Source organism: Hyperolius riggenbachi, chromosome 1, assembly GCF_040937935.1.
Source record: "Hyperolius riggenbachi isolate aHypRig1 chromosome 1, aHypRig1.pri, whole genome shotgun sequence".
NCBI classification, from domain to species: Eukaryota; Metazoa; Chordata; class Amphibia; order Anura; family Hyperoliidae; genus Hyperolius; species Hyperolius riggenbachi.
This window is the reverse complement of record NC_090646.1, coordinates 155,954,919-155,979,616: the sequence shown is the minus strand read 5'-3', so window position 1 is coordinate 155,979,616 and position 24,698 is coordinate 155,954,919. Positions and strand designations below refer to the sequence as shown.

Genomic DNA, 24,698 nt, shown 5'->3' with positions numbered 1-24,698 from the left:
ATGTCACCAGTACCAAAGATGGCTGCTCATTGTAACATCCTGCAAAGTGAGCCGTCGTCTTCCTGTGGAGATGGCCGGCACCGGAAGTAGCGTAGTACAGTGAGCCGGTGGGATCAGACCGACAGACAGCTCAGCGTTAGCCTGGTGGCTTCCTGTTGTGAATCAGTGACAGGCTCGTTCTTTCCGTCCCGCCACAGCCAGTCTGCACCATGAACACCGCTCTGTCCCGGGCCAACTCCCTCTTCGCCTTCTCCCTGAGTGTCATGGCCGCACTCACATTCGGCTGCTTCATCTCCACTGCAATGAAAGACCGAGTGGTGCCTGTGAACATCCATGTGTCCCGGGTCACACTGTGAGTACAGCAGCTGGTATACGGGACTGCGCCCCTTCCCCTCTGCAGGATGCTCCTCACCATACGGCTGGCTGCCTGGCACATAGTCTCTGGGGGGTTGTACAGGCAGCTAATATGTGGGAGACAGCCTATGGGGACTGGGTGAGGTCTGCTTACAGCAGGTCAGTTGTGTATGTATGCTAGGACCAATGCAATACAGGATGTGATTAGCATCATACTGTATAATAAGGAATTCAATACATTCCCTGAAGCCTGAATAGCAGATGTTCACTGAAATCCATGTTAACCCATTTTTTTTAAAGCATACAGTATTGTGCAGATAAGTACATTCTGTGGAGTACAGCTAGCTGGTTACTCCACAATATGCATTAAAAAACTAGTCTGGACTCCCACTTAGGATTTGTGATCTGGGTACTAAAGCCAAGTGCCTTTCCAAATTAATTGTAATTTTGTGCCTAACAACTCCAGTTGCCTGGTAGCTCTGCTGATCTCTTTGGACGCAGTAGTGTCTGAATCGCATCAGAAACAAGTGTACAGCTAATTTGGACAGATCTGACAAAATTTCAAACACCTGATCTGCCGCATGCTTGTTTAGGATCTATGGCTAAATTTATTAGAGGCAGAGAATCAGCAGGACAGCCAGACAACTGGTATTGCTTAAAAGGAAATACATATGGCAGCCTCCATATACCTCTTGCTTCAAGCTCCCTTTAATGGACAACTGACATAAGAGGGAAGCTGCCTTATTTATTTCATTTTAAACCATGCACATTACCTGGCTATCCTGCTGACCCTCTGCCTCTAATACCTTTAGCTATAGACCCTTAAAGGGAAGGTTCAGGCACATAAAAATCCAAATCCACTTACCCGGGGCTTCCTCCAGCCTGTGGCAGGCAGGAGGTGCCCTTGGCACCGCTCCGCAGGCTCCCGGTGGCCGACCTGGCCAGGCCGACGGCCAGGTCGGGCTTCTTCTGCGCTCCAATCTGCGTCTCACTGGTGCGCAATGACGTCATCGGACGTCCTCCGGGCTGTACTGCGCAGGCTCAGAACTACCGAGCCTGCGCAGTACAGCCCGGAGGACGTCCGATGACGTCATTGCGCACCAGTGAGACGCAGATTGGAGCGCAGAAGAAGCCCGGTCGGGTCGACCACCGGGAGCCTGCGGAGTGGCGCTGAGGGCACCTCCTGCCTGCTACGTGCTGGAGGAAGCCCCAGGTAAGTGGATTTGAATTTTTTTTTTTTTTATGTGCCTGAACCTTCCCTTTAACAAGCATGCAGCAGATTATTGTCAGGTCTGACAAGATTGGCTCCATGCTTGTTTCTGGTGTGATTCAAATATTACTGCTGCCAAATAGATCAGCAGGCAACTGTCATTGTTTAAAAGTAAATATTCTCACTTCAGTTGTCCTTTTAACTGAGCAACTTTGGTTTACCATGATGCATGACTTCTGAATATGCAAATCAACTCTATAACCCTAGAAAGCAGAAGCACCACTTCCTCTGTACCTCCTCCCTTTGTTTGGTAGATTGGAGATGATATCACTATTCTTGCAATTGGCAGTGTGGACTGGAGGCACACAATGGAGAATATATCCCTATTCTTGCAATTGGCAGTGTGAACTGGAGGCACACAAGGGTGCAGTGGCCAGATATCTATACGCAGGAATCTAGCTTGTGTACAGTGGCTCCTGATGCACCGGCAAGGTATCTGGACTGCCAGATCGTCTTGTCTGAGCGCCGGCCGAGTACTTTGTTCTCCCACATTCATGTAAAAAGGGTGCCAGAAAATGTGGGTGCAGCCGAAAAATGGCTCACCCTGCTATTGCAAATTTCCCGGCGTCATAGATTACTGATCCCCCTCCAGGCCGCCATGGACTCAGAGGAAAGATGCAATTCAGCTGACTGCTGAGTTGCACTGGTTTATTCGTAATTTGGGCTCCGTCTTTCTTCGCCAACGTCTTAATTCACCTCTGTGCGCTGCTATAGTGGTAATTCATATTACAGTCTTTAGCAGCGCCAAAATGTCTGGCTCCCTTTTTACCTGCCTCGTGTTCTCCCTGCTCACCCCTCTTGCTCTGTTCTACTACATCATGTGTGGTGCATGACACCTCTATCCTTCTCCATAGCTACACAACTACTTTGTACAGCAATGGACCCCAAATTGTTGCCCAAGGAATTGAGTCCTAATGCCTACGAATGACAGAACTTTAATATGTTCAATCCTTTATTGTACTTGTAACAGCTGAAACTGAGAACAGATGCTAAGTGCGACTCCACTTAGCATCTGACACTTGCTTTTCAGTGGAGCACAGATGCTTGGACAGAGGAGGGGGGGAGTGTGCGTGCTTCTGCCCGTTATTATGCACCAGGCAGAAGCGAAGACTGTCCGGGTTAAAGGTCAGCTAATTCGCCAGGACACCAGAATATATAGGAGAATACGGCAGCTGACTGCGGAGAACGAGAGGCACGGTAAGTATTGACTTTTAACACCCTAAGCACTGCATCTTACATTTTACCAGAGCCTTTCGGCTCTGGTATCCTTTAACCACTTAAGGACCACGTGATTTTCTTCTGATCGGTGCTGCGTGGACTCTCCAGCCCGCAGCACCGATCAGGAAATAGCCAGGGCGATCAGACTTCCCCCCCCCCTTTTTTCCCGACTAGGGGGATGTCCTGCTGGGGGGTCTGATCGCCGCCGGCTGCCCGCACTTTCCGGGGGGGGGGGCTCTTCAAAGCCCCCCTCCGCAGCGCTTTCCGCCCTCCCCGGCTTTCCCTCCCTCTCCCTTACCCTGTGAGCGGCGCAGGACAGGATAGGCTTCTGCCTATCAGATGCCGGCGATCCCCGGCCAATCAGAGGCCGGGGATCGCCGATCTACGTCACGGCGCTGCTGCGCAGCAGCGCCGTGTGATGTAAACAGCGGGGATTTCTTCCCCGGATGTTTACATTATGCGTGCGAGCCGCGATCGGCGGCTCGCACACTGTTCACGGAGACAGTCTCCGTGAACTAGCATGGAACCATGCTATACCACTAACGACCCGCCGACGCCTATGGGCGTTAGGCGGTCGTTAAAAGTATACTATAGTACTGTATCTTAATTCAGTCGACAATTGGGAGTCGTTTTTTTATTTTCAATGCTTCAGCAAGCGAGCACAGACAGTGGGGTCAAATTCACTAAGAGCTATTATGGGGAAAAAAATGAGGTCGGTAAATACTGCTTTTGGTATTTCATACTTTTTTTTTTCAAGTTCACTAATATTTCCTCACTTGTGTTAAAATTTTGGTAATTTACCAAAAAATGTTGCTTCCATTCACTAAGCACGGTATGTCTCACCAACTGTACAGTTTTAGGCAGCCAGCTGAGTTTTTTTCTCTATGCATGTGCCATTCCTGTCAGTTTTGTGAAGAAAAATGCCACCTAAATCCCTTTAGATGTGCATACTAGATGTTCACTTCTGTGTATCAGTATAGAAATCTACACAGCTAAAGGGATGCATAAAAGCTGTTTTCAATATCTTTCTTCTGAATTCAGTTTGGTGTTTTTTTTTTTTGTGATGTTCTGCCGCCCAGGCTATTGGATCTAATAGGTGAGAAGCAGGCACCAGGAGGCCTGTTCCTATTGGTTGTCTGGCTTTTGTTAGTTAAAGAGACACTGTAACATCAAAAACATCCCCTGGGGGGTACTCACCTCGGGTGGGGGAAGCCTCGGAATCCTAATGAGGCTTCTCACGCCGTCCTCTGTCCCACGGGGGCCTCGCTGCAGCCCTCCGAACAGCCGGCGACAGACCCGACTGTCAATTCAATATTTAACTTTGCAGGCTCCAGCGGGGCCGCTGTGGCTGCTTTCGGCTCCGAAGTAGACGGAAATACCCGATCTCAGTCTGGTACGCTCTACTGCGCAGGCGCCGGAGACTTGCGCATGCGCAGTAGAGCAGACCCAACGGCGATCGGGTATTTCCGCCTACTTCGGAGACGACAGCCGTCAGAGCGCCTGCGCTGGAGCCGGGAAGGTAAATATTGACGTCACCGCTGTACGGAGGGCTGCAGCGAGACCCCCGAGGGACGGAGGACGGCGTGGGAAGCCTCATTAGGATCCTGAGGCTTCCCCCTCCCGAGGTGAGTACCCCTCAGGGGACGTGGTGACGTTACAGATTCTCTTTAACAGCAAATCCAGATAGGTCTTAAAATACAGAACATTTTACTTGCTTTACCGACTGCTCCGATCTTTGATAATTGACATTAGACATGTGGTGTGTGATGTATTTACCGCTCCAGTCAGTAATTTTACTTTTCAGTGCGGTAATAGCTTTAGTAAATTGTTGTTTAAGATGTTCGATAAAGTCTCTTGATTTCTGCATAACCAAATGCAGTAATGCTTAGTGAATTGACATCAGTGTCAAAGCTATATCAAAATGCACAGTGCTCAATATGTTGGGATTTGTTTTCAATAAGGTCTTAACATTTAATGCAAATTCAGTACTTATACTGTGCTCCTCTTTCCACATTTCTGTGAAGCTCGGATGATACTGTAGCCATGCACAAGCAAGTCGCAGATGACAGGCAATATCCTCAGTAATGAGGCAGCAGCTTACACAGGACGCATAGGTCTCACCAGCTGGTGCTTTTTGAGGTGATCGACGGAGGCCGAAAGTAGTGTGCAGGTAGCTAGCAGACTATAAGTGGCTGCCCACTGGCCACAGCTCGCGTAATTCGGGCACCAGCTATTGCGGCGTTCAAATTACTTTTTTTTTTTCTTTCTGATTTGAGCTCGGACTATTGCAGGAGACTAAATTAGTCACTGAGTGGCCCTATAGCTGCAATTTTCATTATGGCCTGGAGGGACGCCCAAATGATCAGCGCTGTGCTGAAATCAGCTGATCTGGGACCAAAAAAAAAAAAAAGCTGACTTTATTTACCATAATCTTTGAAGCCCATCAATGTCTTTAGTGTCCCCTCCGTTCTGCTACTGTTACGCTCACAAAAATCTCTGACTTGGCTCCGTCACTGGCTATTGCACACTCGAGATCCCATCGCCGAGAGCATTCTGTGCATGCGTGGTACATTGTGTGAACCCTGCATGAGCAGAATTCTCCTGGGGATGGGAGTGAGATTGATAGGGGCTCAAGGAAATAAATATGGCAGCCTCCATATTTCTCTTACTTCAGGTGTCCTTTAACCATTTACTGCAGCGGAGGCAGTATATCTACGCCCCGCTTGTGACTATAAATGGCTCCAGGGGCGTAGATATACCGTATTTTTCGGATCCACTTTTTCTGCAAAAGAGAGGAGAAAAAATAATCACAGCATCTTATGGACCCGAATACAGGGAGCTCCCGACTTTCAAACACGTTCAGCGCCCCGTTATCATGTTGGGTACTCCCTGTAGTGTGATGTACCAGGCAGATGCACAGTAATCTGCAATAGAAGCAGCGCTCACCTGCTACGGAGGTGGAAGTCAGCAGGTCAGGCATCCCCTAGCAGACATGAAGCATAAAGAGGAAGCCGCACCACATGAGTCAACTGGCAAGTCTGTTTGTGAGAGCGGGAGATCTGAGGGCCGGTGGCAGAGGCGATTGCAGCAGATCGGCAAAAGAACAAACGGAACCATCAGTGAGTCCCCACGTGAAGTCAGCTGGCTAGCCTGTTTGTGAAAAAAATGCACTCCCCTATGCCTCTGAAATCTCTGGCTAGTAACCTCCTCCTCCTGAGCTCCCATAAGCCCTTGCTACATGGGTCTGAGTGCCTTGGTGTTTTGGAGAAGCTGTGGGCGAGGCTTGTTTATTTTATAGGAAATTAGAGTATTAAAACAACACACAAAAAGTGTTTGGCTTGAGGAATGCCCTATAACCTATAAGTAAGGAACACAATTATGCAATGTATAAAAGTTCATCTCGGATCCACTTTAAAAGGAACCTTACTGAGAGGGATATGAATGTCTCCTTTTAAACAATACCAGTTGCTTGTCAGTCCTGCTGATCTATTTGGCTACAGTAGTGGCTGAATCACACACCTGAAGCAAGCATGCAGCTAATCCAGTCTGACTTCAGTCAGAGCCCCTGATCTGCATGCTTGTTGAGGGGCTCTGGCTAAAGGTTATAAGAGACAGGAACTGCAGGTGAGTCAGGCAACTGGTATTATTTTAAAAGGAAAAATCCATATCCTTCTCAGTTTAGATTCCCTTTAAGTGAAGTATTTCTCAGGTAAACCATCCAGATCATGATAGTGGCTGCTATAAGGGCTAAAGAATTTTGGTGGAAAGGAGATTTGTACAGTGCAAAATTGGGATGTCATTTTTGGATAAATTGGTATTTTAGAGGTGGCTATTTTGCTTGTTCATGATTTTTGTATTGTTGTGTCAACTTAGTTTAGTCTGTAATTCCTCTCAGTTCAGTCAGACAACATACCGTATATACTCGACTCTAAGGCCCCGTTCACACTTGCGGTTCGAGGCCGCAAAGAGACCGTACGGGTCTCAGCGGTGGCCACAAGTTGCCACCAGTTGCAGATCCGGAATGTATCAGTTCTGGCTACAATAAAGTAGCCGGAACTTGATACATTGCACTGCCAGAAAGGCACCGCAAGCATGGGGGATACCGGCGTGTAGTCCGGGCCCCCCAAGTGGCATAGGACCGGTGCTGGAAGCATCCGGTCCTATTGCCAGTGTGATGAGAAACATCCGTTTCTCATTGCACAGCATGGCCGCATGTTCGGGTCAGGATCCGGCCCGGGTCCGCAGCCGCCCCGGGACGGACGGCAAAAATGGAGCATGTTGGAAAAAAGCCGGATCGTCCCGGAGCTGCGTTCCCGGATCGGATCCGGACGGTCGCACGAGTGTGAATGGATACATTGATTAACAATGTATCCATTCACCATCCGCTGTGTACGGAGCGTTCCGAGGAAGCCGGACCTGGAACGCTAATGTGAACCGGGCCTTAGTCTCTAGAAAATTAAGTCTGACTCACTAAATGAAAGTATAGGGGTCGACTGATACCAGAGTCATGAGCACACGTAATGTGAGTACTATTTGTGACATTCCCATTTGTAGCAATTTTCTTGATTAAGGAAATGCCAAGAAAACACATGGCTGAAAGTCTATTGCGCGGCCACACTGGAGGAGGAAGAGCTGCGCATCCCTGATGTGATAAGTGACAATGCATTGTCACTAATCTTCTGGGGGGCTACACTCAGCAACAGGGACATCAGAGCAGAAAGGGAAGCCTCAATAGGATGCTGAGGTTACCCTCTCTTAAGGGGCCCATACGCTCAGCCGATTTTCTGGCCGATCGATCCAGATCGATCGCAAATCGGTTGGCCGATCGATCGATGGCCGATTTCGATCAATTTCGATGGATTTCCATCAAAATGGCAGGGTGGAAAATTTAGGTCGATCTGATGAGATTACTTATCATTTTGCATTGGCCTTAATGGAAATCTGATGGCAAAAAAATGCCATCAGATCGAATTTCAATAGATTTCAAACTGAAATCTATTGGAATTCTATCCTGGTAAAAAATGTTCTAAAAACACATCAGATAGATCATCAGATACATTTCTTATCTATCTGCTGCCAATCTGACGAGTGTATGGGCACCTTTAAGGTAAGTATCTCATTTTGAATTTTGTACCCAAGCTTCAGCTCGGGTACTTTGTAAGGAACAGGACGGGTTAATGGCTGCAATACTGTACGCAGTGCAGTCCTCCTGGTCCCCAAGTGCAGCCATTGACTTTGCTGGGTAGAGTTATACTTGAGTCAATAAAAAAAAATCCTGCTTCGAAGGGTCAAATATTGAAGTCTACTTATACACGAGGCTGGTTTATATTCGAAGATATATGGTAGTTTTGTCTATATCCCTCTTAGTTCCATCAGACAACATAGTTTAGTCTCTATCACTCTCAATTCAGTCAAACAGCATAGGTTAGTTTATATCCCTCTGTGTGCTTGAAGTTCCACAATATGAACTCGCCCTGCGTACGTCATTTCTGCTGAATAAGGAACCGCAACAAATGTATTGTCCACCATATTTTCACAGTTCTGGCCAACAAATGACAGTTGACAAAAGTTGTATGTGTGGGTCTCATTAGACATCAAGCGACAGTCCTGAACAATTGCATGCATCGTAATCATGCGTATAAGCTCGTAAAAAGGAACGGCTGACTAGGCATGTCGGGGGGGGGGGGGGGGTCAGTTAGGGTTATGTACTTGTGGGGGTCTGAAAGGGTTATGCAATGGGTGGGAATGTCAGATAAGGCGCGCCTTGGTAGAGAAAGGGCTTGTATGAGAAATGGGTTAGGTGTTTAACATTGGTAAAATATCTAAAATTTACTGATATTTTACTATCAGAATTATAACTTCCTAGTGTTATTTTTAATGATATTCTACTAACCTCTCCAGTGCCCAAATTACTGTGTCGTGGTGCCCTCTTTACATGTATGCCCATATATGCCCCTTTCCACCACCCAGTTCTATTACAAGTTTCAATTGCAGCTGATGGTAATGTAAGGTGGTCGTACTGAGGAATTTGTTACAGTGTCTCTAAATTTGCTGTCCTAACATTCAGAATTTAATTAAAAGCTAATTTGGCAATTCTGTTTTTTTTTTCCCCCAGAGAAAATGTGGAAGATTTCACCGGCCCCAGAGAGAGGAGCGACCTTGGATTCATCATATTCGATATAAATGCAGATATCCTTTATAAAGCGCACTGAAAACTGTTATATGCATTTTCCATCCTTTCTGGGCCTGACTGCTGATAAACCTAATCCCTCTGATAACATGTTCTGCAGGCACACAGTCCCAAGGTTATGTTTACTTTTGTTAGAGTTGCCAAAAATACTTTCGTAGATCAAATTATTGCTGCAGTGTTTACTTTACCCAGAATATATATTCTCAGCTGCCAAAACATATTTTTTTGCCATATTGTGTTAGAACATTGCTTTTTAAATGGATTGCAAAGGCAGGAATGCTGTGGTGAAAGGAGACAGATGTGAGAGATGTCTGAAAGATCCTCATTTGTGTGTTTTCCTGTAGTTATAAAAAGTAAAGGTGTCTTATCATCCTATATGTGATAGTCTTCAGTGTGAAGGGTTTCACATTTCCCTAGACTACACACTTATGGCATTTCTCATTCCATCCAAGATAGGTTACTCTCTGCAGTATTAAGGGGATCATGTCAGGACAGTATATGGTGCCTGCTATTCATATTTTTCAATTGTCCTACTGAAATTGGTATTTTTTTATTTTTTTTTCCTGTTTGTTTTTTATATTTAAAGGACAGCTGAAGTCAGAGGGATATGTAGGGCTGCCATATTTATTTCTTTTTAAGCAATACCAGTTGCCTGACTGTCCTGCTGATCCTCTGCCTCTAATACTTTTAGCATTGCAAAGGGAGAAACAGAGGTGTATGCATCTAACCAGTTTCACCTGACTTATATACTGGCTGCCTCAAGTCTATTGACTCATTCAAATTTGAAATTTAACTGACTCTCGTCTAATTAAAATGGCAAAGCGTTGCGAACTGCAATCGCCTACCAGTCAGGTGAAACTGGTTAGATGCACACACCTCTGTTTCTCCCTTTGCAATCTAATACTTTTAGCCACAGACCCTAAACAAGCATGTGACAGATCATGTGTTGCTGACAATATTATCAGATCTGACTGGATAAGCTGCATGCTTGTTTCTGGTTTGAATCGGACACTACTGCAGCCAAATAGACCAGCAGGACACCAGGGAACTGGTATTGTTTAAAAGGAAATAAATATGGCAGCCTCCGTATTACTCTCACTTTATTGTATTTATAAGGCGCCAACATATTACGCAGCGCTGGACATTAAAGTTACAGACAATATTTAGGGGTGACATACAGCAATACGACCATACAGGAATACATGCAAACCAGATCATGCAACACAGTATGAGTACAAGATAATGCTTAGTCAGTCATTGGATGGGAGCATGGTGATTAGACCAGTCGAGTTCACTCAAGAGTTTACTCAGATCCATAGGATGAGTGTATGGTAATGGAGGTGCATGAACAGGTAGGAGACATAAGGAGGAGGACTTGCCCGAAAGCTTACAATCGAGAGGCAGAGGTAAGGAAACGAAAGGTAGGGAACCAGAGTTCAGCTGTGGATTTAGAGCACTAGTGAGGAGGGGTAAAAATAAAAAACAAGTGTCAGCGCCAAGGCAGAAGGCGACCGCAGCCGAGAAGGACAATGTCCAAAAGTCCACACAAGCAATGAATATATAAAGTCAGCGCAGGTCTATAGTAATACAGCTTTCATCATTTTTTGGTATACAGGATCTTCGAACAAAAGGGTAAAGAAGCAAGGCTTACCAGATTCCAACAACCCACATTATAAGGTTGTAAACGAGTTTGATAGGTGGTCCGCAGAACTTTCAAATGTTGTCGTTTCACCAGCGATGTTGCACACTACAGATTCCTCCGGAATATAGTAGATATCCTGAGATCGCAGAGACTCACCAAAGGGGAGTCCAGTAGGATAGTGACATGAAAGAGATGTACGGCACATCTAAGTGTAAACCGTCTTTATTACATAACAAGTAAAACAATTAAAAACAAGGATAAAGGAAAACTCACATACGGGGCCCATGCACTGGGAACCCCGAAAAAGTAGCGCGCATAAAATGGTCAATAGAAGACCTCAAATAAAATGGTGCCGCCTGTCGCCTTCCCGACCGGTTTCGCAATCTTGCGTCATCAGGGGAGAAAGGCGACCAGGCGGCCAGCACCAACTTTATAACATTTTTGAATTAAAAAGTGGGAGTGGTTAGGCTCCACCTTATTCAGACTACACTAGTCAAAGGCAGAAAGCATCAAACATGAAATAAAACATTGTGACAAATTGCATTGTGTCAGAGAGACAGTAGCAAAAGATCTCTCAGATAGTGTGAATAAAAAGAGGTGAATGCAATATTACCTGCATATTCAATTCGTAGTAGGCTAGTTAAGGCTAAATTAAAAGCTAGATTGATTACTCTGCCCTAGGGCATATCTTTCCAATGTAAAAACTTCTTTCTAGATGAAAAGCAGGCACTTCCTGTACCAGAAGTAGTCACTGGAACTCAGGAAGTAGCCTTGCACTCCACCAGGGTCAAGTGGAGCACAAGTTCTTCCTGTGAAGGGAAAAAAAAAAAAAAAATCCAATGCGTATGCAATGACGCATACGATCATAAAAACGTAAACAATGAAGCACATAGCAGTGCAGTGCGGCTATAAATATGCATGAAGTGTACTCAGGTGTGCAATGAAAAGCGCGTCTAATGTACTATACTAAGCAGGTGCATAAATCTGTATGCATAGTAAAAACAATGAAATGATAAAACAGCCTCCATGGGAGCTCCAGGGACCTTAAGTGGTGAAAGTGAAGAACATCCATAGTGATCATGCAAGACAGATCCCATAGGTATCCGATAGATGGAAATTATGCAAGGTTATGCAAATGTATATACACAGCAGTGTAATGCGGCTATGATTACGCATAAAGAGTACTTAAGCGTGCCATAAAGAGCACATCTAAAGTGAAAGCGGTCTCTACTACAATGTAGAACACGCATGCGGCGAAGCATAAAACAACAAAAAGCGCACATAGGGACAAAAATCCACTGCGAGCCTCTAAACCGACATATGGAACCATAAACAAAAATAATTGATCTTATGCTGCAATGAAGTCGCATTTAGTACGAGTAGTGAGGAGGGGTAGGCCAGAGTGAAAAAGGGAGTTTTGAGGGCCTTCTTGAAGATGTTGAAGGAAGGGGAAACCCTAATGAGGGTGAGGTAGGGAGTTCCATAGAGCGGTTCTTGAGAAATCCCGGATGCGTGCATCGGATTTGGTGTTGTCGGGGGGGGGGGGGGGGAGGGAGGTTGCAGTCAGGCGAAGTTCATTGGAGGAGGGCAGTGAGTGGCTATGTGTGTAGCTCTAGGTAAGATTGGAAATGTAGGTTGGACAAGTTTTGTGGACAGATTTGTAGGTTGGGCACAGTATCTTGAATCTGATTCTGGACTGGATAGGAAGCCAGTGGAGGGATTCACGGAGGGGAGCCACCGTGGTGGAGCAATGGGAGGAGTGGATAATTCTGGCTGCCACGTTCATGATGGACTGCAGCAGGGCAATTCGGGTCATAGGGAGACCAGACAGAAGGGCGTTACAGTAGTCAAGGTGGGAAATTATGAGGGCATGGATGAGGAGTTTGGTGACAGAAGTCAGGAAACGGTGGATCTTGCAGATGTTATGGATGTAGAAGTTGCAGGACTTTGTGAGGTTGACTTTTAAATGGCATTTGGTATACTGTATTTACTGACTCTTTATTTTCAGCACCTTTTCACACTGTCCAAAACTAATGTAATTGTTGTTTTCTGGAGATGGAATTTAAGGTTACTCTAAGGTACTGTACCATCACAGACCTTGTATGTGCCAAAAATAATTCTGGGTACAACTCCCGTTGTATTTGGCGAAATACATTGATTCTGATTCTGGATGTTGACATCATTAGTAGGTCACTGGAGTAACTTGAGTAACTTTGAAATACATACCTAAGTAGAGGGAAGACTTTGAATACCATACAGCCTTCCTAGTCCTTGGTTCCTCTCATTGTTTTTGCGTAGTTATTCTACCTGCTAGGCCGAATAGCACTTCAGTACTCCGCGGGCAGCCTTTGGAACTACTTGCATCTCTGAGCAATTCAAAAGCTGAGCACATCTGTACAGTGCACACACTCGTCTTCGGAACTACTCTGGGACATTAGTACTAAAGGCTGCTCGAAGAATACCAAAAAAGTAGCAGGATGAATAACTTTAACCAGGCATAGCATAGTAATGACCAGAGGGAGGATGAGGAAAGTTTTATGGTATTCAAGCCTGGAGTGAGTTCTCCCCAGAATTTTTTTTTCCAGCCGGGTGGCATGAAATAGTAGCTGGGTGGCATGAAAAAGTAGCCGGGTGGGGTTATATATGAGAATACAGGGCCGGTGCTTCCGTGCACAACTCTGCTTACAGCAGAGGAGGTGAGCAGATGACAGTCGGTTGCTCATTAAAACTAGCCGGGTGGAGCACCCGGCTAACAGGGCCTGGGGAGAACACTGCAGTCTCTGATTTTGTTAGTGGAATTAAATGGAGAGTTTATGGATCCCATTGTTTGCATGCATTTTTGCCGTTCCTAAATAAAGTATGAAAATCTTGCATTGTAGAGTTTTTCTTAATTTGCGTACATCTGCAGCCAATATTTGATTGGAACGTGAAGCAGCTTTTTATATACCTGTCAGCGGAATATGCCACTAAAAGTAATGTAAGTGATTTTTTTTTTCCTCCTCCTTTTCAATTTAAGTGTATGTAAAACATTTAAAAGGTAGACTGCAGCCAAATAATATAGCTGTCTATACTGCTGCTGAGCTGGGGACCCAGCAGTTCTACAGAATTTGTGTTTTTTGTAGAGTAGATGCAATTCGGCCACAGATCCCTTGTCTGGATCTTATCTGAACACAGCAAGGATGGCTTGGCCAATTAGAATTCAGCTTGGATTCATGCTGTGGCAGTCACAGGCATAAACACGCAGCAAGAATTTCTCTTTAACCACTTGAGGACCACAGTCTTTCTACCCCTTAAAGAGACACTGAAGCGAAAAAAAAAATATGATATGGTGAATTGGTTGTGTACTATGAATAATTACTAGAAGATTAGCAGCAAAGAAAATATTCTAATATTTTTATTTTCAGGTATATAGTGTTTTTTCTAACATTGCATCATTCTATAATATGTGCAGATTACACAACATTCAGCATTCAAAATGAGTCTTTCAGAGCAGTCTGTGCACTAATGACCTCTCCTCTAGCAGAGAAAAAGAAAACAGTTGAGATAATAAAAGTCAGATAACAGCCCTCTCCAGGACTAAACTTAGTCAGAGAGTTAATGGCTTGTTTGCATAGAGATAACAACTGGAGTTTCTTAACTTTTCCTGTACTGGAAACAATTAGACTGATGTATCTGATCTTAATGTTTTATTTCTTAGCTGTACTACACAGACAAATCATAATATCATATTTATTTTTTTGCTTCAGTGTCTCTTTAAAGAGGAACTCCAGTGAAAATAATTAAATTAAAAAAAGTGCTTCATTTTTACAATAATTATGTATAAATGATTTAGTCAGTGTTTGCTCATTGTAAAATCTTTCCTCTCCCAGATTCACATTCTGACATGTATTACATGGTGACATTGTTACTGTGGGCAAGTTATGTAGCTGTTTCTAGCTGCTCTGGCTGTTACAGACAGCTTTAAACAGCCATTTCCTGTCTGTGAACATTGTTACATTGTGGCAGTTTGCCCAGAGTACCGCGGTATTCAGAGCCTCTTGTGGGAGGGGTTTCAGCACAAAATTAGTCACACAGCGCCCCCTGATGGTCTGTTTGTGAAAATCATTCTATTTCTCATGTAAAAGGGGGTATCAGCTACTGATTGGGATAAAGTTCAATTCTTGGTTGGAGTTTCTCTTTAAGGACCAGAGCCTTTTTCTCCATTCAGACCACTGCAGCTTTCAGGGTTTATTGCTTGGTCATACAACCTACCACCTAAATGAATTTTACCTCCTTTTCTTGTCACTAATACAGCTTTCTTTTGGTGCTATTTGATTGCTGCTGCGAGTTTTAGTTTTTATTATATTCATCAAAAAAGACATGAATTTTGTCAAAAAAAAATGACTTTTTTTTAACTTTGTGTGCTGACATTTTTCAAATAAAGTAAAATTTCCTATACATTTGAGCGCAAAAGTTATTCTGCTACATGTCTTTGATAAAAAAAAAACATTCAGTGTATATTTATTGGATTGGGTAAAAGTTATAGCGTTTAAAAACTATGGTGCCAAAAGTGAATTTTCCCATTTTTTTAAGCATCTCTGACTCTTCTGACCACCTGTCATGTTTCATGAGGTGCTAAAATTCCAGGATAGTATAAATACCCCCCAAATGACCCCATTTTGGAAAGAAGACATCCCAAAGTATTCACTGAGAGGCATGGTGAGTTCATAGAAGATTTTATTTTTTGTCACAAGTTAGCGGAAAATGACACTTTTGTGACAAAAAAGAAAAAAAAAAGTTTCCATTTCTTCTAACTTGCGACCAAAAAAAATGAAATCTGCCACGGACTCACTATGCTCCTCTCTGAATACCTTGAAGGGTCTACTTTCCAAAATGGGGTCATTTGTGGGGTGTGTTTACTGTCCTGGCATCTTGGGGGGTGCTAAATTGTAAGCACCCCTGTAAAGCCCAAAGGTGCTCATTGGACTTTGGGCCCCTTAGCACAGTTGGGCTGCAAAAAAGTGCCACACATGTGGTATTGCCGTACTCAGGAGAAGTAGTACAATGTGTTTTGGGGTGTATTTTTACACATACCGATGCTGGGTGGGAGAAATATCTCTGTAAATGACAATTTTTTGATTTTACACACAATTGTCACAAGTAAGCTTAAATTGATTTTAATTGTTTTTTTTCACAAAGTGTCATTTTCCGCTAACTTGTGACAAAAAATAAAATCTATGAACTAACCATTCTCCTAACGGAATACCTTTGGGTGTCTTCTTTCTAAAATGGGGTCATTTGTGGGGTTCCTATACTGCCTTGGCATTTTAGGGGCCCTAACCCGTGAGGAGTAGTCTTGAAACCAAATGTCGCAAACTGACCTGTGAAATCCTAAAGGTACTCATTGGACTTCGGGCCCCTTAGCGCACTTAGGGTGCAAAAAAGTGCCACACATGTGGTACCGCTGTACTCAGGAGAAGTAGTATAATGTGTTTTGGGGTGTATTTTTACACATACCCATGCTGGGTGTGAGAAATATCTCTGTAAATTTTTTACATACGTTTGTCCATTTACAGAGAGATTTCTCCCACCCAGCATGGGTATGTGTAAAAATACACCCCAAAACACATTATACTACTCCTGAGTACGGCGATACCACATGTGTGACACTTTTTTTGCAGCCTGGGTGCGCTAAGGGGCCCAACGTCCTATTCACAGGTCATTTTGAGGCATTTGTTTTCTAGACTACTCCTCACGGTTTAGGGCCCCTAAAATGCCAGGGCAGTATAGGAACCCCACAAGTGACCCCATTTTAGAAAGCAGACACCCCAAGGTATTCCGTTAGATGTATGGTGAGTTCATAGAAGATTTTATTTTTTGTCACAAGTTAGTGAAAAATGACACTTTGTGAAAAAACAATAAAAATCAATTTCCGCTAACTTTTGACAAAAAATAAAATCTTCTATGAACTCGTCATACACCTAACAGAATACCTTGGGGTGTTTTTTTGTCTAAAAAAAGGGGTCACTTGTGGGGTTCCTATACTGCCCTGGCATTTTACGGGCCCAAAACCGTGAGTAGTCTGGAAAACAAATGTCTCAAAATTTGCATCTGCAAATTTTGATGACAGGTGGTCTATGAGGGGGCGCATTTTGTGGAACCGGTCATAAGCAGGGTGGCCTTTTAGATGACAGGTTGTATTGGGCCTGATCTGATGGATAGGATTGCTAGGGGGTGACAGGAGGTGATTGATGGGTGTCTCAGGGGGTGGTTAGAGGAGAAAATAGATGCAATCAATGCACTGGGGAGGTGATCGGAAGTGGGTCTGAAGGGGATCTGAGGGTTTGGCCGAGTGATCAGGAGCCCACACGGGGCAAATTAGGGCCTGATCTGATGGGTAGGTGTGCTAGGGGTGACAGGAGGGGATTGATGGGTGTCTCAAGGTGTGATTAGTGGGGGGAATAGATGCAAGCAATGCACTGGCGAGGTGATCAGGGCTGGGGTCTGAGGGTGTGGGCGGGTGATTGGGTGCCCTAGGGGCAGATAGGGGTCTAATCTGATGGGTAGCAGTGACAGGGGGTGATTGATGGGTAATTAGTGGGTGTTTAGAGGAGAGAACAGATGCAATGCACTTGGGAGGTGATCTGACGTCGGGTCTGCAGGCGATCGGATGGTGTGAGTGGGTGATCAGATTGCCCGCAAGGGGCAGGTTAGGGGCTGATTGATGGGTGGCAGTGACAGGGGGTGATTGATGGGTGATAGGTGATTGACAGGTGATCAGTGGGTTATTACAGGGAAGAACAGATGTACTTAATGCACTGGCGAATTGATAAGGAGGGGGGGGGGGGTCTGAGGGCAATCTGAGCGTGTGGACGGATGATTGGGTGCTCGCAAGGGGCAGATTAGGGTCTGATCTGATAGGTAACAGTGACAGGGGGTTATTGATGGGTGATTGATGGGTAATTAGTGGGTGTTTAGAGAAGAGAACAGATGTAAACAATACACTTGGGAGGTGATCTGACGGCGGGTTTGCGGGCGATCTGATGGTGTGGGTGGGTGATCAGATTGCCCGCAAGGGGCAGGTTAGGTACTGATTGTTGGGTGGCAGTGACAGGGGGTGGGTGATGGGTGATTGACAGGTGATCAGGGGGGATAGATGCATACAGTACACAGGGGGTGTCTGGGGAGAATCTGAGGGGTGGGGTGGGTGATCAGGAGTCCCCAGGGGGCAGTTTAGGGAATTAAAAAAAAAAATAGCATTGACAGATAGTGACAGGGAGTGATTGATGGGTTATTAGGGGGGGTGATTGGGTGCATACAGTGGTCTGGGGGGTGCTGTGGGCGATCAGGGGGCGGGGGGGCAGATCAGTGTGTTTGGGTGCAGACTAGGGTGGCTGCAGCATGCCCTGGTGGTCCCTCGGACACTGGGACCACCAGGGCAGGAGGCAGCCTGTATAATACACTTTGTATACATTACAAAGTGTATTATACACTTTGTAGCGGCGATCGCGGGGTTAACGCGGCGCTTCCGAACGTCCGGCGAGTTGTCGTCGCGGGTGGGCGGAGCCAGTTGCCAGGGAAGCACGCGTCATCAATGACGCGATCGCTCCCCCGGCATGCCGAAAGGACGCAAAGCCCTTGGGCGTATTGCGGTCCTTTCGGCGTCCACTTTGCCGCCGCCGCCCATCGGCTGTGGGCAGTCGGCAAGTGGTTAAAGTGTACCTGAGATGGGCTGTGTGGGTGTATTTATACTATACCTGGGGCTTCCTCCAGCTTCATTAGGTGCATGGGTTCCCTCTCCTCCCACTCCATTCTCTTGTAAACCACCCTTGGTTATCTGGCCAGTCACAGGCAGCAGTGCCCTTCTGCACATGCATGTGCACGCTCGCTGTGCTCCCATGCCTGTGAGCGGTCTGGGCCTGCGGGAGGGGGCGGAGCCATGCACGTGGCCAGGGGCCAAAATCAATGTAAATTTAAACAGGCCAGGTTTTATGGCACTGCGGGCCAAATTTGGCCCACGGGCCATAGTTCGACACTTAGGGCCATATGCAATTGCCTTTTTCACCTGAGTTTTCTCCTAGGAGATAATTTTTCACCTTTAATTTAAAATAACTTTCCAGCACTTTTCAACTTAAAAAGTACCAAACAGTAGGTTAGACAGTACTATTAAAATTATTTTGAGCATTTTTTTTGCTTGCTGGTGGCTAAAAATAAATTTTATTGGTAAATTTAAAATTATCACCTAGGAGAAAACTCAGGTGAAAAAGTGAATTGCATATGGGCCTTAGGCTATAAAGGGATTCTGCTGTACTTGCAGTTTAACTAATGCTTAATAAATTGCTGCTGATTTCTATTGAGACTCATACAGTTTTGTTAAGGGTTTGATTGCCTTAGCATATCGGGTCTGTAATTGATCCATGTAGGTCTAGCTTAACATTAGGCCACATTGGCACATGTGCACATCACCTTACATTTGTCACGTAGGTGACCTGGTGCTAACTCTTGGCACAATGACAGGTGGCTGGAGAGAGGAGGTGGTTGCACACCACTGCCCTGTTACAGAAAGTTACACATTTATACACTCTTTGCACTACACTGTCTTTTTTCTATTTTGACTCTAGATGACGTTTAGACAGTTTAAAGTAAAAGATATTCACTTACCTTACCAGCCCCTTGCAGCCGGGGCCCGCGCCAGTTTTCAACGATCCTCTGCTCCCTCACTGCCGCTTAGTTTAAATTTCTGCCGACTACCAGTCGGCGGGCCACTGCACGTGCATGGCCCTAGCCGCATGCATCTTCCTACGCGTTCACATTGGCGAGAGCGTCCTGTGCTTGACGGTCAGGCTGACGGGAACATGAACGAGTGTGTACTCGGCCAAGGCCGGGCAGGCGCAGTGCCCTCCTGACTTGTAGTCGGCCGAAAGCAAAACTAACCTTGGGGGGACGGGGACGAAGGATCATTAAGGGCGGGCGCAGGGGGCTGGTAGAAGCCCCAGGTAAGTGAATATCTATTTCATTACTTCATTTTAGGTTTTAAGAGGCTAAAGAAACCTGTTTGCTCTTCACTTTTGAACATGATCGGATTAAAGTTAATCCCAATATTGCTCATTCTCTTAGCTTTCTAATTTTCAAACATTCTGGCCCAAGATGTATAAATCGTATCTCTTATAATCTCATTAAATTACACAAGCAATAGTTGTTTTATAATGTTTTAAGTAAGCTTTCTGCTTTTGGTTCTTTTGCTCTTATATCTCAGCATGATCCCACTTTGCATTGTTCCACACAGTTCTTTTTATACACTTCACTTTAATTCTGTTAGTTCTTTGCATGCTATGTGGCAGAATCTGTGAAATATTATTGCTGAATATCTTTCCGATTTCATTTTAGGCTTTGAACCAGGTTGTGCTGTGGGACAAGATCATCCTTCGGGGGGATAACCCAAAGTTGTCTCTAAAGGAGATGAAATCAAAGTATTTTTTCTTTGACGATGGAAATGGTCTGAAGTAAGCATCTGGAAAAAATATATTGTTTTTATTAAAATGTGCTCTCTTCAAGAAGCGAGTGCAGGAGATAAAATTTATAAGGTGAAACCTGACAGAAAAAGCTGATGTCTGTTTACTCTTTGGCGCCAGAAAGTTTTGTGATTGATTTGTGGTGACAGTAAGGAGAGTTCTGCTCAAGATCAAGACGTCAAGACTACTTCAAAGTGGTGCTGTTTAATTATCGCTGTTTGATATCGCTTGTACTCTAGTTTCCTGAATGTTACGAGCATAGTATTGCTTGCTGGAATCTGAAACCAATCATCAGGAATGTAGACATTAAAACATCGATCAGCTCTGACTGTTGGAGAGGGACTAGTAGAGGGTAGTCGTTGTCATGTCATTTATTTACTACTTAATTTTTATTGTTATTAAGAACTCCCATGTAGCAGAGTTTTTCTTAAAGAGAACCTGTTAGTGTGGTGATTATTTGCTCTTAGATATTGTCTGATGGGCTCTATAAATGAATAAGAACTTGGAGACTTTCAAAGCCAGATCTTTTAGTACTAGTGCTTAGGAAATGTTCCTTGTTACATGCTATTTGCTGTGCTTTTCATTTGTGATTCGATAAATGTTAGGACACAACCAGACGGCAACGAAATGTAAATAGCAGTAACACATTTACATTAATGTGATCTGGTTTAGGCCTGGTTCACATTGGCACAAAAAGCAGTCCGATTAGCGGTGCTAAACGGTCCGGATCCTAACGGAGGTGAACCAATCCTACTGTATTCCGTTCACATTGCTGTTACAATGGATCCATTCGGCACGTTTGAGTCTGCGCCAACATTTCTAGACCAACGGACATGTCGCATTGACCGCGCGCTAACAAAATGGATCAAAAACTGGTGCCAAATAAAAACTGATTTTGTTTCACAGATTTTTTTTACACTGATTCGTTTATTGATCCATCCGGTGTGAACAGAGCCTCCGACCCAAGCGCAATCTTTTGGCCTGAAGAGCAAATAGAGGGGAATTGAACAATGATGGTGTTCTTAAAGGGGCGCTTACAACAGGCAGTGGCCATTTAGTTTTACGAGTGCTCTTTTAAAGCAGCAATAAAATCAGAACTTCCTCTCTGCTCTAAAAGATATGCAAAAGCATAATAACCTTTAAAGAAAAAAATTTCTTTGTTACAGCCAATACAAATCCTGCAGTACATCTGCAGTTTGCCTACTTCTTGCTTTCATGGAAGCAGACATATTGTTAACATCCTGTGTTTACCAGTAGATTACTGCCTTGGCAAGTAGCTTACACAACTGAGGTAGCAAATTGCAACTTGTGCTTAGTCACAGATAAGGGGGATTTAGACAGGCTAAGCTTTCTAAATACATACAGGGTGCATTTCGCTATGTTTTCCTTGTGCTCTCTGCAAGAGTTCAGGTCCACTTCAAGCCCCTCCAGACCGCCTAATGCCAATTGGCGGCGGGAGGGTAGCAGCCTCAGGACCGCCTAACGCCGATCGATGGGTGGGTATAGCACATCCCACTGAGCGACGGCCTGTTGTTTTTTTTTTATTTGGTTGTACAGCGATGCGATCTAGCTCAGCGCTGTACAGGGGACAGCTGGGTGGCAAAGCTGTCCCCTCGAATGGCCAACAAGTGATCCCCTCTCATAGGCTGATGCCTATGAGAGGTGATCACTGATTGGATCTTGGGGCAAGATGGATGAAAATAATACAAAAATAGGGAAATTTATATATAAAAAATAAATAAAAAAAAAATTTTTTACATCATAGCAGCCAGGGCTGTGGAGTCGGTCCAAAAATCCACCGACTCCGACTCCTCAGTTTAGGATTCCACAGACTCCGACTCCACGACTCCGACTCCTCTAATTTGCATATTACAATTTTGTTGATTAAAAGTATGTAACATGAAATTCGTCTCTTAACTGCCAACGCTTAGGAATTTCACAAGACAACTGAAGTGAGAAGGATATGTAGACTACTATATTTATTCCCTTTAGACTAAAACTAGTCCTTGGTAAGAGTACTTGTAAAAGGTACAAACCGGAACAATCTATCAGGCCCTAGGCAATGTAAGTGTGGGTGCATGTAAGAATGATGTGCAGGCACTGTGCAGGGGAATGAGAAGATTCTTCCTCTATTACACATTCTTCATGCACAATCTGAACAAGGTTTATGGGTGACAGACAACACCTCTGTGTTCAATGTGCACAGCATTCTCAGTGGATTCCCTGCAGCTCTGTGGGGAGTGCATATGTAGAGTATAGTACTACTGTGTAACAAAGTAAACCTGAGACAGATGAAATTAAAGTTTTATACATACCTGGGGCTTCCTCCAGCCGCCTTCATGATAATCAGTCCCTCGTTGTCCTCCTCCACCACCTGGATCTTCTGCTATGAGTCCAGGTACTTGAGCCAGTCCGGCGTAGTGTGCATGCACACACTCCGCCGCCAGGAGCATACTACACCTGTGCAGCACTATTGCGCAGGTGCAGAATGTTCCTGGCTGTGGGAGTGGCATGCGGCCGGACAGTGCTGACTGGCTGAATTACCAGGACTCATAGCAGAAGATCCGGGTGGTGGAGGACAGTGAGGGACTGATTAGCCTGAAGGGGGCTGGAGGAAGCCCCAGGTATGTATAAAACTTTACTTTTCATCCGTCTCAGTTACCCTTTAATTTGTAGTCACCAAACCAAATTTTAATAACATATCAAATTATTTGATTTCATCAGCAAAGGGAGTGCATACATTTGCATAAATCAGCATCAATGCAGAATTATTTCCATCTCGTGGACCATCTCTATTAGTGACACAGCTACACATCAGGCTTTATTCTTACAGCATAGATGTTATTTAGTATATATAAGAGATTCCTGTGTACACATCATATATACTGTCACAATCAGATGTGTATATCTGACCTTAAAAATACGGGGACTGCTTTATTGAAGCAGCACAAGTAACTAATTTTGATTGGTTTATTTCATTTTTGTGGACTAAGCACAGCTATTACTGTATATATACATTATTTTTAATGACTATTCTCTGAGAAATAGAACATTTTATCATATTTTCTATTTTCATTACAGTTACAAATTCATTAGGAGTCGGAGTCGGTGCATTTTTTCCCGACTCCAGGCACCCAAAATTGCCCGACTCCACGACTCCGACTCCACGACTCCAACTCCGACTCCACAGCCCTGATAGCAGCAATCAGATGCCATCAACAGAAAGCTGTGTTGGTGGCAAGAAAAGGAGGGCAGGGTCATTTGAGTGCTAAGTTGTATGGCCATGCAGTGCACTGTTAAAGCGGCAGTGTGCTGTATTGTAAAAAATCACCTGGTCACTGGGGGGCCTGTGGTCCTGAACTGGTTAAAGTGAAAAGTTGCTGCCCCATTGTCATCGTTCAGCTCCACCTCTTTATTTGAGCTTCCATTGTGATTGGCTGATACAAGTGTAAAGCTTTGGACAGGCATGCCATCTGGCATATGTCTGATGAAACTCTGTGACGAATTGAAATGCATCACGTGCTGTCCCTTGTGACCGCTACTCTCTCTTCCTCCCTCTTCTACTGTGTTTGTGAGACGCCGCATCAGGGTGACTGACGTTTGACCCGTGCAGTATCTGGGATTTCCCTGGAGTGGTTAGCGAATTACACTGGTCCTGCCAGCGACCTTACAAAGGGCCTGCACATAGTTTCCCTCTGGGAGATGGGTTTAGAGGCAGCAAAGCTTTGTATGGAGAATCACTTATAGCTGACCACCTCGTTAAAGGACAGTGCGTTGGTTTTTAAAATGGCAAAAGGAGGATAAGGTTGCAACCAATTGATTCGTGTCCCAGTGTGAGGTTATGGTCATACTGTATGTACATTGTTGAATCTGTCACCTTGGTACTCCATGCTGATAACGTTGTATTATTTTCTTCCAGGGGTAACCGGAACATCACGCTGACTCTCTCCTGGAATGTGGTCCCAAATGCTGGAATACTTCCTTTGGTTACAGGATCAGGCCACATGTCCATTCCATTCCCTGACACCTACAAAACCCCAATGAGCTATTAAGTTATTGCAATTTTTTCTACCTTGAATTTTTTTTATATATTTGTTCCTGTACATCTTGGAAACAAAAAAAAAATCCTGCCTAATTTTCCTACCAAAATTAAGAGACAAGTTTTGTTTACAAAAGCGGAAGATACAACTACACTTGGCAATAAAACGTTTTGTTCAGAAATGTAACGGCCATGTGGGTAGCAGCATCCTTGTAAATACCGATAAGAAGCCACAGTTTTTATTTTTTTATTTTAAGAAGTCTGCCTATGTTTTGTCTTTCTGGTTGTGAGGGAGAAGCATTTGTATCTATCTGTTAAAAGTAATGCAAACATTTTCCTTTCTAAATGGCAGAGCTGGCCGAGTAAATGCATTTTTTTTTTTAAATTAGGCTATTTGTTCATTTCGAAATACATTATGCTGCCATCTGTAGACTAATGTGAGCAGTCCAGACACTGTGTTCAAATAAAACTATCCGACATGGGTGTACAAGTTC

General features: G+C 44.5%; 1 protein-coding gene across 1 annotated transcript; it reads left to right on the top strand.

The window, feature by feature from the left end:
* The first annotated feature begins 87 nt into the window (after nucleotides 1-87).
* Nucleotides 88-24,698, top strand: SPCS3 (signal peptidase complex subunit 3). Its single transcript, XM_068269077.1, has 5 exons — nucleotides 88-352; nucleotides 8,958-9,033; nucleotides 13,577-13,651; nucleotides 20,041-20,156; nucleotides 24,085-24,698. The coding sequence occupies exons 1-5, from the start codon at nucleotides 210-212 to the stop codon at nucleotides 24,215-24,217; spliced, it is 543 nt and encodes a 180-aa protein (XP_068125178.1). The 5' UTR covers nucleotides 88-209; the 3' UTR covers nucleotides 24,218-24,698.